Here is a 25,113-nt window from a genome sequence, read left to right as displayed (position 1 = left end):
ATTCATTGACCTGCACAAGAACATCTTCCACAACCCCCTTCGGGTAAGCATTAGATCTGTTAGCCAATTGAATAATTATATCAATTTCTTCCATTAGACCTAAATTCAAGGAGTTATAAATCGAATATGGCATAACATTAATTGAGGCCCCTAAATCTAGCATACATCTTTCAAATCTGGTATTACCAATAGTGCAGGGGATAGTTAAAGTACCTGGATCCTTGCACTTAGGCGGAAGTTTTCTTTGAAGTACAGGAGAAACATTCTCTCCAACACTTACCTTTTCCTTACCGCTTAACTTTTTCTTGTTACTGCATAATTCCTTCAAAAACTTTGCATAACCCGGCACTTGTTTAATAGCATCAAGTAGAGGAATATTTACCTTTTCTTGCTCCTCTTTCTTGGATTGTTTAAATCTGCTAGGACATGGTGGAAGAATGGAAAGAGTCTTAATTCGAGGTGAGGGGGTATTTACCTGGCCAGATGGATCGACTGGCAATGCCGAGTGGGAATCGTCTTTCCTTATTAAAGGAAGAGCCTCAGGGGAGGAATTGGTCAAAGAGGGCGATGATGTTGTGGACACTTTTGATGGCTTAGCTAATAATGGTTCCAATTGCTTTCCGCTCCTAAGAGACATGGCACTAGCATTCTCATTTGGATTAATTTATGGTTGAGAAGGTAACTTTCCTGAAGTTCTATCCTCTATCCTACTCATAGATGTGGCCAGTTGGCCAATTTGATTATCTAAATGTTGGAGCTGTGTCTGGGTAGTCTGTAGGAATTGCATAGAGTTAGTAGCGAGAGGTTTTACAAGATCTTCCAAAGACGTACCTTGATTTTAAGAAGGTAGAGGTGGCCGAACTTGGTAAAGCTGTTGCACCCGGCGTGGGGGGTAGCCCGGTGGTCGAGACGGTGCCACATTAGAAATGCCTTGTTGTTGGTTCCCATACCTAAAATTAGGGTGATCCTTCCATTCTTCATTGTAAAAATTAGAGTAGGGATTATAACTTTGTCTTGGTTGGCCTAGGAACCCCTCAACTGCGTTGGCCTGGTCATGTGAACCCTCTTGAATACCAGGGCACATGTCAGTCGCATGCCCGACCATAGAACATACGCCACACGGTCTCATTTGTTGCCCTAGAGCTAATTGTTGCACCAAAGAAGTAAGATTTGAAACTTGCTGTTCTAGAGAAGTAGTACTTACCTCATTGACTCACTTAGGTGGCGGCAGTAAATTGTTCCTGGTGTTGAACTGTTGGGAATTAACAGCCATGTTAGCAATGAAATTTCGGGCTGCTTCTGGTGTCTTATCCACGAGTGCTCTTCCACTAGCGGCATCAATCATACTCCTGTCCATAGGTAGTAAACCCTCATAAAAGTATTGAATAAGAAGTTGATCACTTATCTGATGGTGGGGGCAACTAGCACATAGCTTTTTGAATCGTTCCCAATAGTCGTAGAGCGGCTCTCCATTATACTGTCGGATTCCATAAATTTCTTTCCGAATGCTGTCAGCTTTTGATGTTGGGAATTATTTCTCCAAAAATAGCTGACTCATCTCATTCCATGTAGTGACAGTACCAGAGGGGAGATAGTACAACCATTCCTTGGCTGAATCCGCCAAAGAGAATGGGAAGGCCATTAGCTTAACTTGCTCTTCAGAAACTCCTACTGGTTTCATTGTGGAGCAGACGGCATGGAACTTCTTCAAGTGCTTATTTGGATCCTCTCCTGCAAGACCATGAAAAGTAAGAAGAAGATGAATCATCCCAGATTTGAGTTCAAAGTTTACCTGAGGGTTTGGATTCTCAATGCATAAGGGTTGCTGGTCCACGTTAGGAGCTGCCAACTCTTTAAGTGTTCGGTTGTTATTCTGAGCCATTGGTTCGGGTTCTGGGCTGCTTGGCTCTGTCTTCGGGAGTGGAGTGTGGATGGCAAAATCGAGTTCTGAATATGATGAGGTTGCTCTAAGTTGTTCGAGTTTCAATCGAATGTCCTCTATGATCATGAAAATCTAAATATAGAACAAAAAATAACTAATTAAAATAAAATAAATAAATAAAATGAGAAAAGGAATAAAAATAAAAATAATAAGATAAAACGACTGATAATAAACAAACTAAACGCTAATCCCCGGCAACAGAGCCAAAAATTTGGTAGTGTCCTTAAGGTGCACCAAATTTAAAACCTTACCACTAATATAAATAATTAGTACAGAGCGAGTAAGGATTGATCCCACAGAGACTATGCTAGTTATATTTATTATCAACTCTAAAACAAGATTTAAAATAAAATAATAGTAGTAATAATAATATAAATTAATCTAACTAAAGAAAATGCCAATTATAAATAAAAAAGGGGGTTTATGAATTTTTAACTAAATAGTAAGAAATAAAAAAAAATAAAAACTATGAACAAGAATTTAATAAAAACTCTAATTAAAGGAGAAAGAAATAATAATGATGAAAACTTTGGTTAAAGGATCATTCGCCACCACCAAACATGCACATAATATCCAAGAACTGTGATTTTTTTATAGAGGAGACATGTGTAACTATACCTAGAAAAATTATCTATTAACATCATAAAATATTGTCGACCATTCCAAGCAAGCATAGGGAATGACCCACAAATATTAGTATGTATGAGTTCTAAGATGTCCAAAGTTTTGTTTGCCTCAAATTTCCTTTTATTGGTTTGTTTTCCCTTGGTACAATTAACACAACTATCAAAATCTGTAAAATCTAAGGGGTTTTGAATTTTATATGGCACAAATCTATCTATTCTCCATCTGGAGATATTACCCAGTCTCCTAAGTTATAACGCAGCTGAATTCTCATTGATAAATCTTCTCTTTATATCTCGTGTATTGAATTGCGGGGATTCATTAAATCAAATAATTGCATCAAGCATATAAAGATTATCATTGCCTAACAAAGAATCAGAACCAACTAATTTTGAATCATAAAACGAACTGAATTTTCCATTTCCAAACGAACAAGTAAAACAAGACTTATCTAAAGTAGGAATGGAAATCAAATTTCGCGTAAAAGACGGAACAATAAATTCATCAAGATCCAGTTAAAATCTAGTCTTTAATAATAATCTAAAATTTCCAATTGCTTTAACTTTAACTTTAACTTTCTTGTCACTGCCCACATAGATGTATATTTCACCATCATTGAACTTTCGGCAGTTCAAGTAACCTTGAATAGACACACTAATATGAGTTATTGCACCAGAATCTATACACCACATATGTCTTGGTACCGAGTTTAAGTTAATCTCACAACTAACTAAACCATGTCCTTTAGCTTTGTAAAAGAAACAACTAGTATCTTTTGGATCAACTAGTTTATTTTGTTGTTCTTTTTTAGGTGCTACATCTACAGTTTCTGCATCTTTTTTTTTTTAATCCTAGCCCTTACCCTTATACATCATTGAAATTAGATTTGTCAAGAGCGTACCTATTTCTGCCTTTTCATTTTTGACAAATCTCTATTCAATTTTTGCAAGGAACTTTTTAGCAGTAGTTGTTTGTTCAGACATTTAGCCCCTGAATGCTTTTGAAATAGCCTTATTTATGATCATGATATACATGTAATTTGATCTCTCTCACCTTTCTATTTTCCTTTTATCATCAGCAATACCCTTATCCTTTAAAGGTGGGGGAGAATCAACACTTAACATAAAGTCGAGATCCATTACTGCGAGAACTATTAATCGATTCTCTTGCCATGACTTAAAGTTAGAGCTATTTAACATAATAATAGAATTGATATTAATAGTAATATTAGTAATAGAGATAGATGAACAGAGAGCAACAAACAAATAAAAAAAACTCATATAAGTTTCAAAATAAAAATAAATTCGAATAAAGATAAACCCCATCTCAAGATACTGAACACTCAATTAATATTTTATCTTTAGACAAAATATTAACTTGTAAGTGATATCTTGATGTAATAATCAAACATTGATAATAAGAACATGTCAAACAATAAATCTTCCTCTGGGTTGATTGATATTCATAGAAATTACATACGCACAACTGGTTATATTTTTAATTAAATTAATTTTCGTATGAGATGCCACTTTTGTGAAATGTTGCTTCAATTAATTCATCTCAAAATATGTAAACATATTAGTATTTGAATTTAAAATTGCACAAAAATTACCAAAAAATTTGAGTCAAGTCAAAGCCAAAGTTAACAATCAACAATTTGATAGGTCAACTATTGACCGATCAAACCGTTGATCAGTTCAAAATTGCACCGGTTCAGGTTAACTAAAACCAAATCCTAAACTAACCACTGAAATCTTGGAAAACCCTTTTTTTTCTTTTTACTTTTCTTCTCCTCCTTGGTCGTCGCTTCACCAAATTTGCTCTCTAGGTTGTGCCTTTCCCTTATTGTACTTCATAAAGGTTTCTTGATGGTGCAATCACGGTTGCCGTTTCCCTCGATCTATCGCAGTCGCTTGCTTGCTTGCGGTGCGGCCGTTGGCAGCCTACCAGCCTAATCTCAATTCATATATATCTATATATGGTTGTCAGTCGCAAAAAAATAAAGAGAAGAAAGTGCCAAATATTTTACAAACCAAATTACTGAATATTAATATTTTCTTAATTTTGGATTTGTTGAATAATCTTTATGTAGAAAACAATCATAAATTGTTCTCAATGATTCAACATAAAGAGGCTTTGATACCACTTGTTGGAACATAATTAAACCTTTGATAAAAACTATCGCCTATAATCCATGAACATTCATGTTGTATTATCAAGAATTAATAATAGAATATGCATAAGCATACATAGTTCCATAATGCTTAATTGCCCTCCAAAGTCATGTAATTTATCTTCTAGATCAACACGTCCTCCTAGAGAATTTGTTAGGGTTTTCTGTACTCTCTCTGACAATGGGATGTTAGAAACAATAAAACGATATGTGTGACCTGGGGACCATAACCACTTATATAGACAATTTTTTCTATCGTCTTTTGTTATTCCTATTTTAGCTCATCATAAAAATAGAAATTATCTTTAAGTGTCTACACATTAACGGCTCACATCCTATTAGATATATTGAAAGTCATATTACCGTAAACTTTAATAGATTACTTTTAATTGGCCTTAACCTTATATGACAATCTGCAACACATGATTATTTACAATAAAATCCATCACAATAAAATTATTAAGGTTAAGATTTGAATTTTTTTTGTATGGATTTTTAACTTCGATGATAGTTTTTGTTGTCTCCACTTGCACTAAAAGTTAATTACTTTTTCTGTTTAGAATGAGTTTGGTTGGGTGAATTAATTCTATCTTGTAAAATTTTCCATGCATTTCATTAGTATTAGTGGTGTGAATCTATTTTTCCCCTTTCTGTTTTAAGAGATTCATAGTCTTATTTATATTATTAGATGTTGTCCTAACTGAAATTTGCATCATAAATATTCTATGATATTTTTTGACATAATAAATGAGACATAAAGAATTTAGGTGGCCCAGCTCTAGGGTTACATCCACGAGTATAGAAAGAGTAATTTCACTATTCAATAAGATTATAATGGAATTTTTTTTCATCTCTTTATTTTTTTAGATATTTGCTCATCTCTAGTTTATCAAGAGTTCTCTATTTATAATACAATTTAGATATCTAAATTCTCGATAACTCCTCTGATGATCTTTATTACTTAATTAGAATTTTATATGATACCAACATTTATCTCCTTCTTAAATTGAGTTTGATTTGATATCAGCATTTATCTCCTTCTTAAATTGAGTTTTATTTAATATCAATGTTCATCTCCAACATTTGTCTCTTTCTTAAATTCACACTGTCCTTATCGAGCTTTTAGATTCTTTTACTGGGTTTAGATAATGCTTTTGACTACTAGATCCTAACTGTTGGATTCAACTGAGCTTATTTAATTAAACTTATCTCTCGCAGTTGTGTTCTCATGCTATCATGCTCTACTTGACCAATGCTCTCCTGCATTCACGCCTATTTGACTTATTGAGCTTTTGAGCTCTCATGCTATCATGTAGTAGCTGTACTCTCCTGTAATCATGCTCTCCAACAATCATACTTATTTGACTTTTCAGGCTTCTTACTCTCATGCTCTCATGATTCATGTTCTCATGTAACTACATTTATTTGACGAATTAAACTTCTTGCTATTGAGCTCTCATTCTCTTATACTTATCATATTATCACACTTATATGACTTTTCATATTTCTTGTTACAACAGTACTTAATTCTATTATATCTTTGTTTTGCACCCAATGTAACAATGTATTATTGATCATTTTAACTAGCACTTTTAATAGGATTTACTAATTAAAAGAAAAGGGAAAAATTAGTTTTGGAGAAAGTTGGTGTTCAAATCTTGAATATGACGTGCCAAAGCAGCCCTCGTTAACAATCACAGTGGAATGAATCATAATCATACTCCCATAGAATTCTAGAAACCAGTGGTTCACAACCAGAGACGAAAGTCATACTTTCAGCTAAATCATAATGTACGGAGCTTGGGACATATATTTTAATCTAATATGAGTGTCATACAGTTATAAATTTTTATACGAACTTATTTTATATAAATTAATTTCACATTAATTTATTTATTAAATAAAAATATAAAATAATAAAAATAAATAATATGAATCTAAAAATATTTACTTAAATTAATTTAATTATGTCACAATTTTTTTAAAAATAAATTTTTAAAGAATTTGTAGCTACCATTTAATATAGGGCTATTAACTTATTTTAATTACGGACTTGACGCTAATTAAGGTAAATAAAATTGAGCATTGGGCTTTTCGTTTCATAATGATTAATTTCCTTTTCCTGAAAGAATTTTTTTTTCATTTTTTTATTGTTTACAAATAAACTTTTTCTTATGAAATTAGCTAATGAATCAATGATAAACGCGACGATAAGACTTGACTTTATTTTCATTCAGAGATGAGAGGAGGGCCTGAGGCCCCTGCTAACTTAAAAAAGAAAAAAAAAATTGAAATCGTTTTTGCTTTAAGGGTGTGATATTTTCACCTCGTAATTTTAAAAATCCATCATTTCAAAAAATAATTATAAAAGATTCAATAGTATTTTTAATAATTTTATAATTTGAAATAAAGAATAAGTTTTAAAAATTAATTAATTTAATCCTCATTAATTGTTTAAACTTATGCCACAAAAGCACATATTTTGGCAAATTTAATCATTTTTTTGGTTATTGAATAAAATAGCTCTTTATCAACAATGATCAAGAGACTTATGCAAAGAATGGGATAAAATTAATTAATTATGTAATCTTTCTCGTTATTTTAAATTTTGAAAAATAATATGATTTTTTTTAAAATTATTTCTTGAAATGGGGCGGATTTACACATATCCTAGGAGTGGAGATATACCTGCCCTTGTTTTAATAGCTGATTCATTATTGATTACCTAAGGCTAAAAGCCCTTTTTAAGTTTATGAAAATTTTAAAATACAAATGTTATCTCCTTTTAGTTCCTTCTTTACTTTTTTCTTATCTAAAGAATTAGAATTTGTCATTTATTTATTACAATAGATTTTCTTATCTTCCTCTTATTTGTTAATTTCCTTATCAAATCAAGACAATTTGTGATAATTTTTTTCTCTTATCTCTCTTTCAATTATTAAAGAATTTATCATTATGAACAAATCTGTCAAAAAGCTACATTGCAAGCTCATAGTAAAACTAAAATTAAAAGTTTTCAAGATTTTAAATTCTAACGAACTAACGGTTCAATTTACATTATATAATAAATAATGTGACATTTATAAAATCTTAACTTATAACTAAATATCACAATTAATTAAATAAACTAGTAAACCACTAAAAAATCATAATGGAATTTGAGCAATATGATGTGTGGAGTGAAATTTATCATTTTAATAATTTTCTTTTCAGAAATTAAATTACGATATCGCATAACTTAATCTTCCTATATCTAATTCCTGTCACCGGCAGTGGTTCTGGATTTTTATTTTATTTTATTTTCGTTTTCAGTGATGATAAATTGATAATGAATGGCCTCCCACTTAGTACTTGGAAGCCGCAATTTCCTTGTAAACCCTATTGAATATTTTATTAGAAATGAAACAGTTGGCACATACATTTATGTAAATGTCAAAAGCAGCAATGATTTTTTTCTTTTTTTTTTCATTGAACATGGAGGTCGTTCGGGCGCATCTGCGCACTAGTTCACGAGGATATAATTTTCCTAAATTATAATAGAAAAATTATCATTTTACTATTAAAGTTATTCTGACATTTCATGTCAATATCATAGTTTGTCGAAAAGTATATTTTATTACCAAACGTTTGCTCCGTTATCAATTCAATACTATTCCATTAAGAAAACGTTAATGTTTAACAGAAATTGAGTTAAAAATCGAATTTACCCCCAAGAGTTTAAAAGATAATTTTACCCGTTGTAATTTAAGTATTATATGTCAGAATAACTTTGGTAGTAAAATGATAATTTATCTATCAAATTAAGAGACAATTTTACTCTTATAGTTGAAAATGTTTTTGATGCCCTTATGACATCAGTAAGATATCAGTAAATTTTTAACGTTCTCAACGGAATAGTAGTGAATTGATAACGACACAAATGTTTAGTAGTAAAATGTATTTTTTGGCAAACCATAATATTGACATTAAATGTCAAAATAGCTTTGGTAATAAAATGATAATATCCCGTTATAATATTCATTGTATTGACAGATTAATTCAACGAATGTGATTAATATTAGCTGTCGAAACTTAATAGAGATTATTATTATTATTATTAAAAGAAATCTTGACAAATTGAGCGTAGACTTCATTGAAAAGAAAAGAATTAAAATGAGGAAGACATAACAAGCCTAACCCTTCAGAAAATATATAACATACAAATAAAATGCGTAATTTTTTTTTCTAAAGAAAGTAAGGGCAAGTACCTTAAAAAAAAAAAAAACTATGGAGTGTTTCTTTAGAAATGCCTAATGGCAAATATTCTCTCCAAAAGGCCATAGATTGTGTATCTTAAAAAAAGTCATGGGCCATATCTCTGTAAATTGCCTTGGAAAAATATCTACAAAATTCATGGGGGGCAAAAAGGCATGTCTATACAGATTGCATAATGGCAAATCTCTATAAGAATTGAATGCTATGGGGCGAATTTTAAGAGTTCCTTCTACAAACATTTTTAACGGCCAGAATAGGGATGCCAATGAGGCAGATATGGGTTGGATCTATTCTGCTTCAAATCCAAATTCATAATAAAAATTAAGATCCGTATCTACTCCAGATCCATCATGAATCCATATTTTTCGCTCCATATCCAGATTTAAAAAAGAAATAAATATCTATATCTGCTCCAAATTCGAAAAAAATTAAAATCCAAATCTGTTCTAAATCCGTCATGAATTTTAAAACTCAGTAATAAAAAAGTAATAATTTTTTAGAATGAAAATTGAAGGCTAAAATGTATTGATAACAAATAAATTATATAATTTTTCTCAAAAATATAATAAATATTGTAGCTTATACTTTTATACCAAAATAACAAATAAGAAAGATAATAAAATATCATTTAAAGTAATTGCAGGAGTAAGATCAATATAATATTCTATTGTCTCCTTCATCATTCTAATATATACGACACACCTACCCTCATTCCTACAACATTAGATAATGACATGTAAATTAAATATAATTTATAGTCAGTCCTTTATTATTTTTATTATGACCGTATTTGACTAAATATATGAATAACTATATTCCTTAAAAAATATTTGGCCAATATAATAAAATAAATTGTCAGGTTGTATTACTTGGCTTGCAATTTAAATATTACATGTACATGTTTTGGGGCTGGCTAACATTTAAATTTACAAAACTAACCTTTAAGTTTTAAGAGTTTAAATGTATGGTAAATACTACTAATATGCTATGAATAAAATTTATTATCATTATAATTCCACAATTGTTAAGAAACTTTTAAAATAAAATAAAATTAAAAGATGAGAAGATATGGATATGGATTTAGATATTAAGATAGATCCAGACTTGCTCTAGATCCGTCTTAGATCCGCACATCGATATCCACATCCGATCCAAATTCATTTTAAACTGACCCAAATCCAATCCGATTGGATTTGGATCACATGGATCTTGGGTCAGATCCAATCCATTGCCATCCCTAGCCCAGAAATGTTGTTATTGGTATGTTTGATTTGAAGAAATGAAAAGAAAAGGAAGGAGAGGGTAAGAGAGAAGGAGAAAGAAATAAAGGAAGATTAGATAATTTCATGTCAAAACAAATAATGAAATCGAAATTCATATTATTTTTTCCTAATTTTCTCTCCCCCTCTCTCTTTTCTATTGCTTTCGCTCCTTACAATTCTTTCAACCGAACACCAAGTCTATATCATTTTAACAGGAATCCCCTAGAGGCTAGCACCAATTTCTACGAGTTTCTACAAAATGCTTAAGGACGCGCATTTTTACAAAATATTCTATGACCTATCCTTACGAGTTTCTACAAAAATTCCTATGGACAAATTTTTACGAGAAATACCCTTGGGTCATTCTCTACAACAAACTCCTAAGGCCTATTCCTATAAGAATGCTCCAAAGAAGAAGCTGAAGAGAAACTTTTTTGCGAATAATGCCCTGAAGCCAATTTCTGCAAAAATGGTTGGGGTTTAAAAAGCTATAATCGGGTCTCTAGAAAATTGCCCAAGGGCAAATATATAAAAGAATGCCCAAGCGCAAATATCCAAAAACATAGCCTATCGATAAAATCCTTGTGCAAATTTATTAGCATCGGCAACCTAGAAAAAGATCCGGAAGAGAACAAAGGATGTAAAAAATAAGAGTAATGCTTTTCACACTCCTTTAAAATCCTTACAAAATCCTATTTTTGTAATCATAATTCTATTGTTAGAGGAAATAAGATAAATGGACAATTCTGAATTTAAGTAAATTAAAATATCTATGCTCCTGCAAATTTCGAACCTTCCATCTTTAAATCCTAATTTATAGTGTTATTTATTTTTTAAATAAATGTAAAAGAATTTTGAGCCAATGAAGTAATAAATTGCTTAAATTTATTATAAAAAGTATATTAAAAATTTAAGTAACTCTATTGTATATTATTTTGTTCATTTATGTAAAATAAATTATGTATATTATTGTAAAATGGTGTTAGGAGCTCAATTCAAAAAAATATGAGATAACAAATCAAGCCCATTGGGGTTCCATTGAGAGAATATAGCCGTACAGGGCTTTCAAATCGATTCGGAGAACAAATCAAACCCATTAATGTTCTAATAATAGAACAAAGGGCCAAAAAACTACAAATTCAAAATGGAACGTAAAGGCCCCTCACATATCTTGGCAGGTGTCCAAAAAATGAATTGTCTTGGATAATTATTCAGGTACATTGCCAAGTGAATCCTGCTGTTACTCAAGTATTTGAGACTGAAGACTGAAGATCAAGTACGTTGTTAACGTTGTAAATATTTGAGATCTCGATGAATTTTATGAGTATTTGGCGGCCAAGAGAACAAAGACAAAATGCAGAGGGCGTCAGAATCAGAGAAGTTTGTCATTAATGTTTAAGATACAAAATACATATACAAAACTTGCTGTATTCATTGCCTAGTATCTATTCATCTATTACCTACAAAAAACTGGAAAAAGTATACAAATACCAAAAAAAAAAAAAAAGTGAAGTTTTCGTTTAAGCTTTTGTTTTTGCACTGCTTTACAAAGATTAGTTATTGGGTGATTTTATAATGCCGTAATTAAAACCACAATATTCATACCGTAATTAAATATAAATTGTATAAATGAAACATAAGATATATAAATGTAACATAAAGCTTTTAAATCAATATTAGGTGTAAAACAAAACACAAATTATGTAAATAGAATATAAGACTTATAAATAAAAGATAAAAAAGTAAATTAACATGGGAGTGGTAAAATTGGTCTATTATTGGTAAACAAAACAAAAACCTATAGATGTAACATAAAACTTCTAAATTAACATCAAGTGTAAAATAAAATATAAATTAAGTAAATAAAACACAAGACTTGTAAATAAAATGTAAAACAAGTGAATCAGCATAAAATTGGTAAATTGACATATTATTGGTAAATAAAACAAAAACTTATAAACTTAATATAAAACTTGTAAATCAACATTGAGTGTAAACTAAAACATAAATGATGCAAATGAAACGTAAGACTTATAAATGAAAGACAAAATAGTTGTAACTTAATATATTATTGGTAAATAAAACAAAAAATTATCAATATAATATAAAAACTTGTAAATCAATATTAAGTGTAAAATAAAACATAAATTGAATAAATAAGATATGAAATATGTAAATAGAATGTAAAATAAGTAAATTAATATAGGAGTGGTAAAATGATGTATTATTGGTAAATAAAACATAAACTTATAGATATAACATAAAACTTGTAAATCAACAATAAGTGTGAAGTAAAACATAAATTAAGTAAATAAAACATAAGACCTATAAATAGAAGGTAAAAAATGTAAATTAACATAGGAGTGGTAAAATAATGTATTATTAGTAAACAAAACATAAATTTACAGATGTAACATAAACCTTAGAAATCAACATTAAGTGTAAAATGACATAAATTATGTAAATGAAAGAAGACTTGTAAATAAAATGTAAAACAAGTAAATATTATAAGAGTTATTGAACAAAATAATACCTTACAATACAAAGTAAAAACTCATTATAATAATGATTACCTTATATATTTACTATTTTTATTTCTAAATTGAATAATAATAACTTTGGGTTTATATAATACGTGTGATGCTATATGTGGAATTTTATTAGGGACAAAACTTATTCTCAAAATCAAATTTTAAAAAATATTTTTCTATATTTTTTAAAATTTTCAAAATTTTTTGTAAGATAACTAATTTTGTATCTTTTTAAACCTCCTCAACAGTAACACCAAATGATTTTTTAGTAGAAGTAACAAGCAAAATTTAAAACTACATGAAATATGTATAAAACTAAAAATTAGATTCAAATTTATTGATATTTCATAAATGTCTAGTAATATAAGAATGTCTTTTTATTTTGTTTTGACTTGATCCACATCAAGAAAAATAATTTTGCATAATTAACTTGTATAGTAAATAAATATTATGATAGAAAATGAAAAAAAATTATAAATGCCCTAGCATGAATATAAAATTTATGTTAAACCAATTTAATAAAACTTAGTTATTCCAATTGTTTTCAATTGATGAGAATTTTTTCCTTTGCTCAAATAAATTAATAAGTAAACTATTTTTAAAAATTGAAGTTTAATGTTGATTTATAATTTTTATAAGTGTTTGTTTTGTTTCTAATTTTTAAACATCAACTAACTACTCTTATATTTGTTTAATTGGTTGACCTTTCATTTATTAATCCTATGTTAATTTATAAAATTTATATTTATCAAAACATTAATGTTGTAATTTTAATAACGGCATCATAGAATTTTCCTTAGTTGTGGTTCACTAAGAATTCAAATTATGAAAAATTATTCATTGTTAAAGAATTCATTTTAGATGATGGCGGCACTTATTATGTTATAAATTGTTTTCAAAATTATGAAAAATTATTCATTGTTTAATAGATGGATCTCTAATTCTATAACTAGTTATGAACAAGAAGCAATGATCAATTAATGTAAAACAATGACAACATTGAAGTGCATGCAACACAGGTTTTGTCAATTATGTGGTTTGGCCATAATTATTAATGAAAACATAAAATCACTATTATCATTGAGAACAAAACAAATACATGGATTGAAAAATTGAATAACGCACACACAACGCCCCATATACAAACAAACTCAGCATGGAATACTGCCACTGGCCACTTGGCTTCTCCCAGAGCCCTTTCTGTTCTTTACAACTCACCAATTTTTGGTAGGACCTTCCGTCAATCCATATGTTTTTATTTTTATTTTTATAATTTTATTCTCATAATCTGATTGCATTATCCCTTTCTCCTTTGTGTAACAATAAGAAATTATATTCCCATTACTCACAAATCTCTTAATAAATTACAAACTTGAAATTGTTGTAAAAGTGGCATTCTACAGCTTAGCCCTTTATTCAGTCTTCATTTGTAGTCACAGTTAATGAGCAGCAGGTTATTGCTGTCAATTAACATTCTTGCTGAATTTCTGATGCAACAGTTTTGGCCCAGAATCTTAAGTGTTTCTTCATATCATCAGCTGCAGCAGTGACCCTTGGCATCCTAAAATTTAGTAGTGGTGAATCGGGTCTCTTTATTAGCCAAGCTTCTGACAGATATGGTCTCATTACACGTTTCTCATAATCCTCATCATCTTGTTGATCAGTTTCATCATCATCATCTCCATCTCTAGCAACTTGATGCAATTTTACTCTTTGCAATCCAGGGAGTACGCTCATCATTCTTGGGCTTAAACATTCTTTATTGAATCTGAAACCAAGATCCATAAACCCTTTTACTTCCTCAAGTTCTAGCTCCATTAAGCTCCTGCAGCTCTTCGACTTTTGCGGTAAACTTTTCGAGTAGCGTCTCTTTTTCAGACGTTTTAGAGTTGCTGGTGATGAAGACTGTGACCGATTACTTTTGCCTCTCGTAAGATTCAATCGCGTTGGTCTTTGTTCCAGGTTCGTGTCCTTATCTTCTTCTCCATTATTGTAAGCATCATCCTTGTAACAAAAATTGGAAAAAAAGAAAAAACAGTAAGCAAAAATGGAAAGCTTATGCTTATAGCTATTTGATGGAGAGTGCCTCCAAGTTTGGACTATTAATGCACTTTGCACATGAGACTAACTGTCTTTGAGAAATAACAGGGGTCAGAGAACAAGAGTTGGTTTTGGGTGAGGTTTCTCATCATCCCATCCTCACCAAGTTGGGAAAAAAAGAAAAAAAAAATTATGAGACTGTTATTGTTCTGTTATATACCAGTTGAGCACTCATTGGAGATGAGTCTCGTGATTCTTCTTCTTCTTCTTCAAGAGGTGATGGAGTCCCTTCAACTTCATGTAAAGAGAGGTTTAATGATGCGGGTTTTAGGGTTTTTGAAAGAATTAGTGAAGTGGGTTCAGGGAAAAGAATAGTATGATGAAACCAAAGATGATCCATGACTGTAAGGAGACATAAAGAGAATTGATCAGCCATGGAGAGATTGTGTGTATGTGTGAGAGAGAGGAAAGAGAGAGAGGCAGAGGGAGAAGGTTTTGAGAAACAAAATCTAAATAGTTCTCAAAGAGAGAAGAGATTGTGGTGGTAGTGAAAAGAAGAGAGAATAACAAGTGAAAGCAAAAAGGAATATAGAAAAGTAAGTGGTGGAACACTGGACGAATATGGAGGATGTGGTCATGGGTTGTGAATTCTTCTAAATCCACATCTTTCACATGCTAAATGACTATCGTGCCCATATATGGCAAAGCTGTATGCTGACATAATTCATTTGTTCGTTGCACATGTCCCATATCCATAAAATGGCATCAAGGATTTAAGGAATATAATAATAACAAGCAGGTTTATGTGCCACAAACTTTCAGAATACTTGAACCTAATTTTCTAGTACTCTTCTCACCAGAAAAAGGCTGCTTCTAGTAATAGAAAACTCAATAAGAATTTATGTTGTGCAAGCAGCAATGTGATTAGTTACTAAAATAAATCAGGTATTTGAGCTGTTTACGTGTGCCAAGGTCAAGGACTCTAGCTTTTCTAAAACGAATCTACATGACAAGCAGGTTTATTTGTGCCACAAACTTTCAGAGTATTTGAGCTGTTTTGCTGTTCAAGTTTAGCTTTCCCGTTATTCTTCTCATGAGAGAGAGAGGTGCTGCTTCTCTAGTTATAACAAACTTTCTAAGAAATGAGGTTCGATCTAGGATTTTTACAATATACGAATATTCAGAATACTCATCTAGCACACTTATTCGTGTATAATTTTATTACCATAAATGTTAAAAACTTTTATTTTTAACATCGTAATTTTAACTAATATTGAGTTTTATTTTTTGAATGAAAAGCTAATATAAATCAGATCATCGAAACCTAACCAAATTTTTTGGTGAGCATTATAAATAATGGCAGTGTGTTTTCTTAAGGTGCAATTAGTTCATGTTTCATGATTTACTTATTACTGCAATTGGCTCAAAATTTGATGTCAAATTAGTCAAAAATGAAGAAAATGTATAAAATTTCTTACAATTTTTTTAGGGTGCTGAATAATTATTTTATGGGTAGATGGAGTAAATAAAGATAACTAATTTAACTGTACAAGCCTCTAGCAACCTTCAATTCTTAAATTAGATTTTTAGTATAAGTTAGGCCAATGTGCTTTTATTATTTAGAGTGATGAAAAAAATTTGTTACTTCCAAAAAAAATGGGAAGTTGAATTCTTATCATGAGTATCTCTCAATTAGTATTAAATTAAAAATATTTTATTTTTAACTATAGATACCCAAATGGTAGAGAAAGAAATCTAAATTCCCAAAAAAGAAAAAAATGAAAATTTAAATTTTTATAATGTGTATCTATTAGCTAATATGTATTGAGTTAGGCGTGTGGACTTCTATAAGGTGAAATATTCCATTTCCAACAACATATACATCCAAGTCATTAGAAGAAAAAAAGGATTATGAAGTCGAATTTTTGTCACATATGTATTTTTTTCAATATTGAGTTAAGTTTGTGGGCCTATAAAACGGAATATTTCATTTCCAGATACGTATACCCCGGGTACATGGAAAAATAATCCACATTGTCAAAGAAAATGAGAAGTTGAATTATTATTACATGTATCTTTCAACCATGTGTATAAGAACAAATGCCTGTAGGGACAAGAATCCATTAGATAGGTGTGAATGTACATGTCTTTTTTCTAGAATGGATTTAGGTAAGGATGAGAAATTTTTACTTAACAGATATCAACTATTACCCCACTATTGTTACTTGAACTCGGGTAATCGCGGACGCGAAATACCTTCACAGCTAGCTTTAAAAGTATATATTAAGAACACACCCAAAACGTTAAAATTTTCTTTAATTTATTTTTTTCCTCATCACATGTAATATTCTTCTCGTAAGTATATCTTAGAATCAACAATCTCCTTTTTCAACAATTTTCCCATAACCTTGTCTACTCTCTCCTCAGCGTTGGCATTTCTAGCCAGGCCATTGGTGATGGAGCTCCAGATCTTGAAGATGTGCTTGGCTCTTCTTGTTCTCCTCTGATTATTTCTTCTTTGTAAACAGGGGTGGGTCTTCGGAGAGAAGAGAATCCGTTTGCACTGCCGATATACAAACAACTGCGAGGAGTACATGGTAAATATTTTTCCTGTTTCTTCTTTCTCTCCCTTGCTTCACTGTGCCATTGCTTTATGATCTTCGCCATTTGCTCCCCCATGATAGAAAACCAATTGTTGTGTTTGGTAAACGAGAAAGTTAAAAGAAAGAGAAAGAAAAATTTTATAAAGGAAACTTCTTATTGACGAATGAATGTATCTTACACACTTTATATAACAAGTATCAATTTCTTGTTAATAAGCTGTTACACATGCACGTGAGAATTCTTAAACCAATATAACAAACTGAGCCACGTCAGCTAAGTGAGCTAATCTGCTACAGTCAAACACACAGTAACAACATGTGCTCGCTTCCTCTGTTCACAATTAATCAGCTTCACTAACATCTCCTCTTAGACTGAAGTTCCTTCTTCCTTCATTACTTTCTTTCTCTGTTGCTTCACTCATCTTCACTAACATCCCCTTTGAAACTAAAATGCTTGGCTTGAACATTTAGTTTGCTGCGTAAGTAATGAAACTGATTGAAAGTAAGAGCCTTGATTAAGACATCTGCTATTTGATCCTCACTAGGCACAAAACAAACATCTATTTCTTTTTATGCCACCTTATCTATGATGAAATGAATGTCCAGCTCAACATGCTTTGTTTTAGCATGATAAATTGGATTATAAGCTAAAGCAATTGCACTCTGATTGTCACACCACATGAGTGGTGTTGTGCTTAGCTGAACTTGCAACTCAACAAGTAAAGACTTTATCCAAACAACTTCTGATGCAGCATGAGCTAGAGCTCCATACTCAGCCTCGGCACTTGACCTTGATACAACCGATTGTTTCTTTGAAGACCATGAAACCAAATTTGGACCCAGATACGCAGCAAAACCAGCCACTGACTTTCTATCATCACGATCACAAGCCCAATCTGAGTCTGAAAAACAATTTATTTGTAGAGCTTCACAATTGTAAAATTGAAGTCCAAAATGAATTGTTCCTTTAAGATATCTTAATAATCTTTTGCAAGCCTCCCAATGTGAAGTTTTAGGATGAGACAAAAATTGGTTGAGCTTATTAACACTGAATGAAATTTCTGGTCCAGTGAGTGTAACATACTATAGTGCCCCAATGATGCTTCTATATTGAGAAATATTTGCAATGTCAGTACCTGAGTCTTTAATGAGATATTGACCTGTAGACATAGGTGTTGGTACTGGACTGCAGCTAGCCAAGTCATGTTTTGCTAAGATGTCTACAATGTATTTAGCCTGTGAGAGATGAATACCATTTTGAAGTTTAGAGACTTTAATGCCTAAGAAATAGCTAAGTTCCCCAAGATCTTTCAAGGCAAAAGTCTTCTGTATATCTTGAATAACTTGTTGAACTTTAGTTGAGTTAGAACCAGTAATGATGATATCGTCAACATATACCAACACCAGGAGTAAGTGACCATTTTCCCTTTTGTAAAAAATAGAATTATCTGACTTTGAATTCTGAAAATGCCACTGAGAAATCATGGTTGTTCTGAATCTGGCAAACCAAGCTCTTGGAGCTTGTTTTAATCCATGGATGGCTTTCTTGAGTTTGCATATGTGCTGAGGCTTTTGAGGATTAACAAACCCCTCTGGCTGTGCCATATAAACTTCCTCATCAAGAATTCCATTCAAAAAAGCATTGTTCACATCTATTTGCCTGAGAATCCAACTATTCATGACTGCAATGCTCAAAACTACCCTGAAAGTAGAAGCTTTAACCACTGGACTAAAAGTTTTAGTGTAATCAATACCATGAACTTGATGAAAATCTTTGGCAACCAGCCGTGCTTTGTACTTCAGTATTGACCCATCAGGATTATATTTTATTTTAAAAACTCATTTATTGCCAACCACTTTAACAGTAGCTTTAGGTAATACCAACTCCCAAGTATGATTAGCTTGGAGAGCTTAAAACTCTTCTTGCGTGGCTTTGAACCATTGTGGATCAGTTAAAGCTTGAGTGACAGATGCAGGTTCAGATTGTTGGGCTAGAAGTACTGAGAGATAAAATTTTGGTTTTAAAATGTCATTCTTAGACCTTGTGATCATAGAATGACTAATAGAAGGTGGTGCAGGAAGGATATGAGGTGGAGAATTTCTTAAAGGAGAATAGGAATTGGGAGAAGAATTTGAGGTATGGTTTAAAGTATTTGTCGTAGAAACTGAGAGCAAAGGTGAGTGTTGAGAAAATACCTATGGAGAGATTGAGACTGGAGCTGCAGAATCAGATGTTGAAGTTGCTGCTAAAGGAGCTTGAAGATGAATAACAAAAGGATACTCAGAATCTGACTGAAGCACAAAATCTGTTTGAGAAGATATTATGACCGAGGAAAAATCAAGACCATGAACATAAGAAAATGATTTTTCATTAAAGACTACATGATTGGAAATGTATGTCCTTCCAAATGAATGCAAACACAGATAGCCCTTATGGTTAGAACTATATCCAATAAAAATGCACCTGCCAGTTCTGAATTCAAGTTTGTGTCTGTTATAGGGTCTTAGGTAAGGAAAACATGCACAACTAAAAATTCTAAGAGTAGAATAATTTGGTTTTTGATGAAATAGCTTTTGATAGGGTGATATATTGTTCAAGACTGGTATGGGAAGTCTGTTGATTAAGTAGACATCAGTCTGAAAGGCATTCCACCAGAATTTTAAAGGAAGATGTGCTTGAGCAAGCAAGGTAAGGCTAATATCAACAATATATCTATGTTTCCTTTTAATCCTCCCATTTTGATGATGAATATAAGGACAAGGATGCCTAAAATGAATTCCTGAATTGTTGAGTAAAGAAGAGAATGATCTGAATTCCCCACCCCAGTCAGTTTGAACTGTTTTGATACTCTTTTGGAGATGTTTTTCAATAAAGATTTTGAATTTGACAAACACTGTTAGGGCATCAGATTTTGAGCTTAATGGAAATATCCAAGTGAAACGGCTAAAATCATCTAAGATTGATAAGTAATAGACATAACCTTGAGTGGAAGTAACATGGGAAGGACCCCAAAGATCTGCATAAAACAACTGTAAAGGTTCTGTAGTCTTAGTTTGAACAGAGTTAAAATGCAACATATGATTCTTTCCAAATTGACAAGCACCACTGAATTGTAAGTTTTGAATTTTATCGAGACTACCAAACTTGTTACATGAGTTGAGGATTGTTTTCAAGACATGAACAGCAGGGTGCCCTAATCTTATATGAAGAAGATTTACATCAACAGTTTTTGTAGCTATAACAGACAAACAATAATTTTTATTTCCCCGAAAGGAATTTGAACCAAAAGTTTCACAAGCTGAATGAGGAAGACAAGCAAAAAGAGACTGAAATTTATTTTGATTAAAAAGGATTGTATTGACAGCAACAGACTGAGGATGAGAAGTTGGACTTTGGTCTTTATAAAGACCTCCTTTAACAACTCCTTCAAGCAATATGATCCCTGTGCTCCTGGCCTTAACAAAACAACAGGTTCCAACAAATTTAAGGGTAACATTATTGTCAGCAAGCAACTTAGAAACACTAAGTAAATTCTTAGTAATTTTAGGAACATGTAAAACATGATTAAGAGAAAATGGTTCAAAAGTGTTTATAGTAAGCTTTACTGATCCAACATGGTTAATAAGCAATGCATTTCCATCACCAACATATAGCTGTTCATTACCAACATAAGCTTTAGGATTAACAAGCTTACCTAAATCATTTGTGATGTGGTTGGTTGCTCCACTATCAATATACCAGGAGGGATCTTTAGCAATCTCAGGATTTGCAGCACAAGTTGCTTGAGTTGATGGTCCAGAGGTACTAGGCATGCCATTTAGAACATTTTCAGAAAAATATGGAGAGGGACTATGAGGAAAGCTAGGAGCAGAGATTCCATGAAAGTGTCCAGAGCAAAAACATTAAAACCAGATGTGTAATTATAATGAGTACACCTAGGAATAAAAGCAAGATCTGAGTAAGCCATGTTGGCTTGAAAAACAGCTCCTCTTGGCATATAAACATTCCCAAAATTAGTTCCAGAAAAATTTGGCCCTCTGCCAAAATTCTTAAAAGACCCGCCTCTACCAAATTGTCCTCTAAAATTTTCTCTGCCAAAATTCTTCTGAGGAACAAATGAAGGATTGAACCTATTTTGGCATCTATTGGCTCCATGACTAGGAATGAAGCAAATCTGACAGACAAGATCAGAAAAATTTCTTCCACCAGCAAATTGAGATCCTCCATTATTATTAAAACCTCCATTATAACCACCAAAATTCGAACTATTATCATTTCCAAAATTACCTCCATAATTTTTCTTAAATCCATTATTATTTTTGCTAGAATATGATCCTTTTTAGCTACATTTGCAGACATATGATGCATGATATCACTAGCAATTTTGCTTTTCTTTTGATCGATCCTATTTTCATGATTCAAAAGCAGTGAGTACAAATCATCTAGAGTAATAGTTCCTTCTCTAGCTAAAATAGTTGTTATCAAAGACTCATAATCAGAAGAATCAAGACCAATCATCACATGCATAATAAAGTCACCTAGTTCAACTAGTTTCCCTGTTAAGGCTAATGTATCTGCTATACGTTTGATTTTAGAAAAATATTCAGCCATAGTTATAGATCCTTTTTTAATTGTCTGGATTTGCATTCTAAGAGTTTGAATTCGTGCTTGAGACTGAGAAATGAACATACAGTTAAGTGATTCCCAGAGTTGCTTTGAAGTTGCACAATCAATCACAGTTGATAGTAAGCTTTGCTGAATGGATGACATCATCCAACTCAAGAGAAGTTGATATGTCTTCATCCAAGCAATGAACTCAGGATTTGCTGATCGTGATTCATTAGATGTTGAAGCTTCACCAGTGCTGGAAAGTGAGATAAATTTCTCTGGACATTTCAAATCGCCATTAATAAAACCTTCTAAACCGTTTCCTTTAATTGAAGCCAGAACTTGTGCTCTCCACAGAATAAAATTGTTTTGATCTAATTTAATTAGTGTGACAAAGCTATATGATGAATTGGATTGAGTAATGCTTGCCATTGGTAGCTCTGATACCATGATAGAAAACCAAATGTTGTGTTTGGTAAACGAGAAAGTTAAAAGAAATAGAAAGAAAAATTTTATAAAGGAAACTTCTTATTGATGAATGAATGTATCTTACACACTTTATATAACAAGTATCAATTTCTTGTTAATAAGCTGTTACACATGCACGTGAGAATTCTTAAACCAATATAACAAACTGAGCCACGTCAGCTAAGTGAGCTAATCTGCTACAGTCAAACACACAGTAACAACATGTGCTCGCTTCCTCTGTTTCATCACAATTAATCAGCTTCACTAACACCCCATCACTTTGATTTTGAATTTTGAATCCATTTATAATCACAATTGCTTCAGATTTACAGTTCCTTAATCATCACACAGCTTCTAGGCATGCCTTTTTTTAATACCTCAAAAATATTTTGAGTGATGTTACGTTGTATCTCAAGTATGGTACTTTGTATCTGAAGTATTGTGTCATATACATGTCTTTCATATCAATCATCATCATGTGGCAGTGAATGATAAGATAAGTAACCATGGCCACACGCATCATATGTTAGATTAGTAAGAATACAAACTTTGTACCATAACTTTATAATCACAGTATTATTGAAATATTAATTTTACCTGTGTCATGAGAGCATACAGAGGAAGAGAATAATGTGGTTGCAAAGCACTTAAACTATTATTCTGAAGAATTTAAGGAAATTAAAATCAATTGTAAATGTGACTAATTGTTGATATTAATGTTGAAAATGTCAAACAAATAATAAATAAAAAATAGATGGAGAATAAAATTAATCATACAACACAATAATTTGGGTGAAAAATTCTTATATTGGAGAAAAATAATGGCTGCCAAGGACGATAAGAGAAAAATCTACTATATAAAAAATTATTACAATTGCTCTAGTATTTTTCTGATACTAAAACCCCAATAACACTCAATCTCTCAATAGATCCACCGTTTCTCTCACATTAGAAACTATCTACTTGCAGAGACATTGATTATTTTGTTATATTGTATAAATAAGTGAATCCAATCTCCTATATGTAGTTTTCTTGTAAGAGAAATATTCATTTTCTTATACTAGTTGTTTCCTCCTAGAATAAGTTAAGTCACAAATGAAAAATTACTTATTTCTTAAATAGAAATTCTACTAAATAAGAAAACTACTATATAAGAAAAACCTAAGAAATATCCTAATTTAAGATTTACAGATTCTCATTAAAAAAGGAAACGTATTTCCTAACATTATGAAGTGAGAGGTTATCCTTACAGCAATACAACTCTTGTGACAGTGACAACAGTGTGCTTATGATAATGGGAATCTACCCAAATTGTATCTAAGATAATAAAACTTAACGAAAAGGATACATACACCCCCAAAGTTTGGGGAAACGGTTACAAAATCATTTGATTTTTCAAAAAATGGACACTAAGACCCCTTTTTTACCATAATACCCTTTGAATATAGTAATTAGAAAATTGATTTTAAAGTTATTTAATTAATAAAAAATTAATATAAATAATATAATATATCGAATAGACTAATAGTATTCAATTATTCTTAACATAAAGTAATATTAATATTTTAAATTATTACGTTTATTTTAATAATATATTTGTATTTACTTTAAAGATTATAAATAAATCTTTGGTTAAGTAGATTTTACAATTAACAAAATATCTCCCTATTAATAAAATGTTTTTACATAAGATTCAAAATAATTTCAATTAATTAATTTATTTTGATATTGTTTCTATTTATTATAAAAATTACTTTAATATAACAATAAAGGTCCAATAGATTGTAAAATATTAAAATATTTTTTAAACATTAAAATTATTTTAAAATATATATACTACTACATTTATTTTAATGCCATATTTCTATTTATTATAAAATTTTGGAGTCAATTTTCTTGACCTTATAGAGTCAAAGGATATTATAGTCAAAAGTGAGTCCTGATTTTCTTTATTGAAAACCTAGGAGTTTTTGTGACCATTTCTCCAAAATTTAGAGGTGTGGGTGTCCTTTTTTTTAAAACTTGTCAATGATCATATTTTGGCATAAATAATACATTAAGAGATTGATTGTTATAATGAAAAAAAAAAGTTGAATACTGAAACCCAAATGAAGAAGGCTAGCTCAAATGCATTCTGAAAAAATTATGAACATATTGGTTAGTTCAGTGTTACAAAATCACTGGGTATTGCAAGTTCTTTTATTCAATTTTCCTTTTAGAGAAGAATCATATGTATGTATGTTACCATGAATAGAGTTAAGTGAAGAAGAAACAGAACCAAATTTGGATGGCCGATCAAACCAGAAAAGACTATCAGTTAGTTGAACAAGAAGAGTTCCTTTTATTACACTTGTTCGATCATCGATTTGAAGTGTCATTTTCACTACAATTGATTCAAGTTTGATTCCCAGAACTAGCCCTATCTACACGAAATGTTATCATGGCCCCAAATGTTAGAATCGCAGACACGAAGAGAAACAGTCAATAAATAACGCTAAATCGTTCATATCAAATGCTGTAGCACTCATGGAAAGGGAAAAAAAAATAGTGAATTGAAATTTTGAAAAGTAAAATACTAAAGAGAGAGTGGCGGCAAAATGTCGATAG

At 31.2% G+C, this 25,113-nt stretch overlaps 1 protein-coding gene across 1 annotated transcript; it reads right to left on the bottom strand.

The window, feature by feature from the left end:
* Positions 1–13,845: 13,845 nt before the first annotated feature.
* Positions 13,846–15,459, bottom strand: LOC102612278 (uncharacterized). Its single transcript, XM_006480576.4, has 2 exons — positions 15,047–15,459; positions 13,846–14,790 (listed from the first exon to the last, which is right to left on the bottom strand). The coding sequence occupies exons 1-2, from the start codon at positions 15,260–15,262 to the stop codon at positions 14,254–14,256; spliced, it is 753 nt and encodes a 250-aa protein (XP_006480639.1). The 5' UTR covers positions 15,263–15,459; the 3' UTR covers positions 13,846–14,253.
* Positions 15,460–25,113: the final 9,654 nt, after the last annotated feature.

This window comes from Citrus sinensis, chromosome 6 (assembly GCF_022201045.2).
Source record: "Citrus sinensis cultivar Valencia sweet orange chromosome 6, DVS_A1.0, whole genome shotgun sequence".
NCBI classification, from domain to species: Eukaryota; Viridiplantae; Streptophyta; class Magnoliopsida; order Sapindales; family Rutaceae; genus Citrus; species Citrus sinensis.
Note: the sequence above shows the minus strand (reverse complement) of the source record. Positions and strands in the feature narration are given on the sequence as shown.